General features: G+C 58.3%; 1 protein-coding gene across 2 annotated transcripts; it reads right to left on the bottom strand.

Moving 5' to 3' along the window:
- Positions 1 to 257: 257 nt before the first annotated feature.
- On the bottom strand, positions 258 to 1,302 carry HPCAL4 (hippocalcin like 4). Of its 2 annotated transcripts, XM_010191118.1 has the most exons (3): positions 1,129 to 1,302; positions 780 to 995; positions 258 to 520 (listed from the first exon to the last, which is right to left on the bottom strand). In XM_010191118.1, the coding sequence occupies exons 1-3, from the start codon at positions 1,288 to 1,290 to the stop codon at positions 323 to 325; spliced, it is 576 nt and encodes a 191-aa protein (XP_010189420.1). In that variant the 5' UTR covers positions 1,291 to 1,302; the 3' UTR covers positions 258 to 322. The 2 variants fall into 2 exon arrangements, with proteins under 2 accessions (XP_010189420.1, XP_010189412.1); XM_010191110.1 differs by lacking the exon at positions 780 to 995 and having other exon boundaries at positions 323 to 520; positions 1,129 to 1,290.
- Between the last annotated feature and the right edge of the window lie 1,468 nt (positions 1,303 to 2,770).

Genomic DNA, 2,770 nt, shown 5'->3' on the forward strand with positions numbered 1-2,770 from the left:
CAGGAAGAAAGCAGCAGGGATGTGGGAATCATTGGTCCTGGGGAACTGGGACACTGCAGGGAGTCCAGCTCCAGGGTGGGACAGGGTTGGTTTGGGGGTAACCTCAAGCCAACAATACCCAGAGCGGGAGAGCTACAGCCCCCAAATTGTGGGCGGCCCAGGATGCAGGTGGGACCAGAGGTGGATGGGAGGCAGGAGGGATGGAGCATGGTTCACACCAGGGGCCAAGGAGGCACAGGAGAGACTCAGCTGAGAATGGGGATGAAACCACCACGGGGAGCAGAGGGCAGCTGCAGCCAGTCCAGTGATGAGCCCCAGGGCTCTATTTCTGCATGTCACACTGCAGGAGGAGGACGATGGAGGGGTCGCTCTTCGCTGCCTCCTTGAACTCCTCCAGGGAGATCTGGTCATCCTTGTCCTTGTCCATCTTTGTGAAGATCTTGTCAACGCGCTGCTGGGGCGTCAGCCCGTCTTGGTTCATCCTCATCATGATCACAGTCCCCACCATCTTGTAAATGGCCTGGAGCAAGAAGAGAAGCAAAGTACCAGAGCGGGAATGTTGGATGACAAAGCAGGGGTCAGGACTGCTGCTCTGCTGGGACCCAGTTAGGTGCTGGCACCAGCTACGCTGCTGCACAGCTACAACCAGGAGTACACCAGGTACCTTTCAGATAAGGTTCTGGGCAGGAAAACTCATTCTTTGATCTCAAAAGGGACCCAATAGCTGTGAAAAGCCTGGAAAAAAGTAAGTTAGCCCTGCTGATTTTAAGCACGGGTACCTCAATGATCTCCAGCATCTCTAAGCGTGTGATCTTCCCATCCCCGTCCAGGTCGTACATCTCGAAGGCCCAGTTGAGTTTCTGCTCAAAGGTGCCCCTGGAGGTGACAGACAGGGCACAGATGAACTCCCTGAAGTCGATGGTCCCATCCCCGTTCTTGTCAAAGGTGCGGAAAGCGTGCTGGGCAAACTTGGAGGCATCTCCGTAGGGGAAAAACTGCAGGGAAGAGAAAATATATCAAAATGAGGAGGGGGAGCTCGGCACGGAGGCTGCACCCAAAGCAGCACCCTTGTTCCAGCAGGATGCTCCAGCCCCGCAGGCAGCGCTGAGACCCCCAGCTGGAGCCCACCTTGATGTAGAGCTGCTGGAACTCCTCCAGGTTGAGGATGCCGGTGGGACAGTCCTTGAGGAAGCCCTTGTACCACTGCTTCAGCTCCTGCTCGCTGAACTCCGTGCTCCTCACCAGGTCATCCAGCATCTCTGGGGCCAGCTTGCTGCTGTGCTTGCCCATGGCTGCCCCTGGGAGGGAAAACGCACAGATCCTACACGTTGGGCATGGGGAGCACTGGTGGTCCCAGACTCTGCACCAGGCTGACCCCACATGCCTTTTCCCCACGCTAGAGCTGATCCATGCAGCTGGTGGGTGCCCGTGCACTGTCGAATGCTGGGACAGTGACCATGGCATTAGTGCCCATGCTCAGCTGTGGCCATTGCTGCTGGAGATGTGCAAGAGCTGGCCCTGGGACTGCCCACCAGTGCAGCCAGCAGCATCACCCTCAATCCCCCCATCTCCTTGTCTGACTCCCTTTGGGCTGCAGGAAAGCACTCAAAAAGCAACTGGAGACCCAGAACTCCTCCTTATGTGGCCTTCACCAAGCCGTGATGTCCACATACACTCTGTAAGGATGGGACAAAGGAAGGGAAACATAAGTCTGCCATTAAAGCAGCAAAAAGCCTCACTGGCACCATAACTTGCAGCACCCAGCAGCCGCAGCAATGCCCAACTCACTCCTGGCCAGCTCTTGGTGAGGATGGGGTCCATGACCAGACACCCCTCGGCTATGGGGCTGCCCATGGTGTGATGCTCTGGTGCTCTGGCAAGCCCGCAGCAGCGTGGGCCAGACGCAGAGCTGCTCCGATACACGCCGTGCCCGCTCCCACGCAGCCTTGGCTGCCGGCGCCACTCAGCCCGAGCAGCAGATGGTTTTCCGAGAGCTCCCGGAGCTTCTCTCTCCATAAAGTTGAGTAGAAGTTCACCTGGAGCCCGACCAAGCACTGTCTCTCCCTTCCGAGCATCTGATTTCCTGGCCATGTGGGCTGCAGGACACAGGGGTACCCTGCGATGGGCGCAAGCCTCCCCCCATGGTGATGGGGGGCTCCTCACACTCCCATCTAATCCCGCAGGCAGAGGCTGCTTCCTGCCCCATCATCCCACCAGCATCTGTCACCGTCTGCCACCACAGCGCTTAACCCACCGCTGAGGAAATGTCCAGACACCCACGGAGCTCAGCATTTCCCCAGCCATCCCCAGCTCAGCTGTGGAGCTCCACGAGCTCTCCCGGCACCGCAGTCCAGCTCTAACCCACAGAGACCAATTAATGCCCATCCTGGACCATGCTTGTGTCCTCCCGCAGCTCCCAGCAGCCACACTGCAGGTGGATGGACCCTGTCACCTGCACAAGGACCTTTGCTAGAAGCACCACACCTTATCCCACAAGTGAAGCCTTCAGAGAGGCCAGGACTCAACAAGAGCATCCTTTGGTCCACAGATCTCAATTCCCTTTTCCCAGCAGGACCCAGCACGGACCACACCAGGGCAGGGGACAGCAGGGCCATCACACACTTGACACCAACCGCTCACCTCAAAGCGTCGCTATGGTGCCCCAAAACAGGACAGAGGGGGTCACTATGGGGGTCTGCGCCCTGAGTGGCCCTCAGTACCCAGCCCCCAGCAGCACCTTGAGGGACCGGGAGCCGGGGAAAGGAAGAAG

This window comes from Mesitornis unicolor, unplaced genomic scaffold (assembly GCF_000695765.1).
Source record: "Mesitornis unicolor isolate BGI_N332 unplaced genomic scaffold, ASM69576v1 scaffold31920, whole genome shotgun sequence".
Taxonomy (NCBI): Eukaryota; Metazoa; Chordata; class Aves; order Mesitornithiformes; family Mesitornithidae; genus Mesitornis; species Mesitornis unicolor.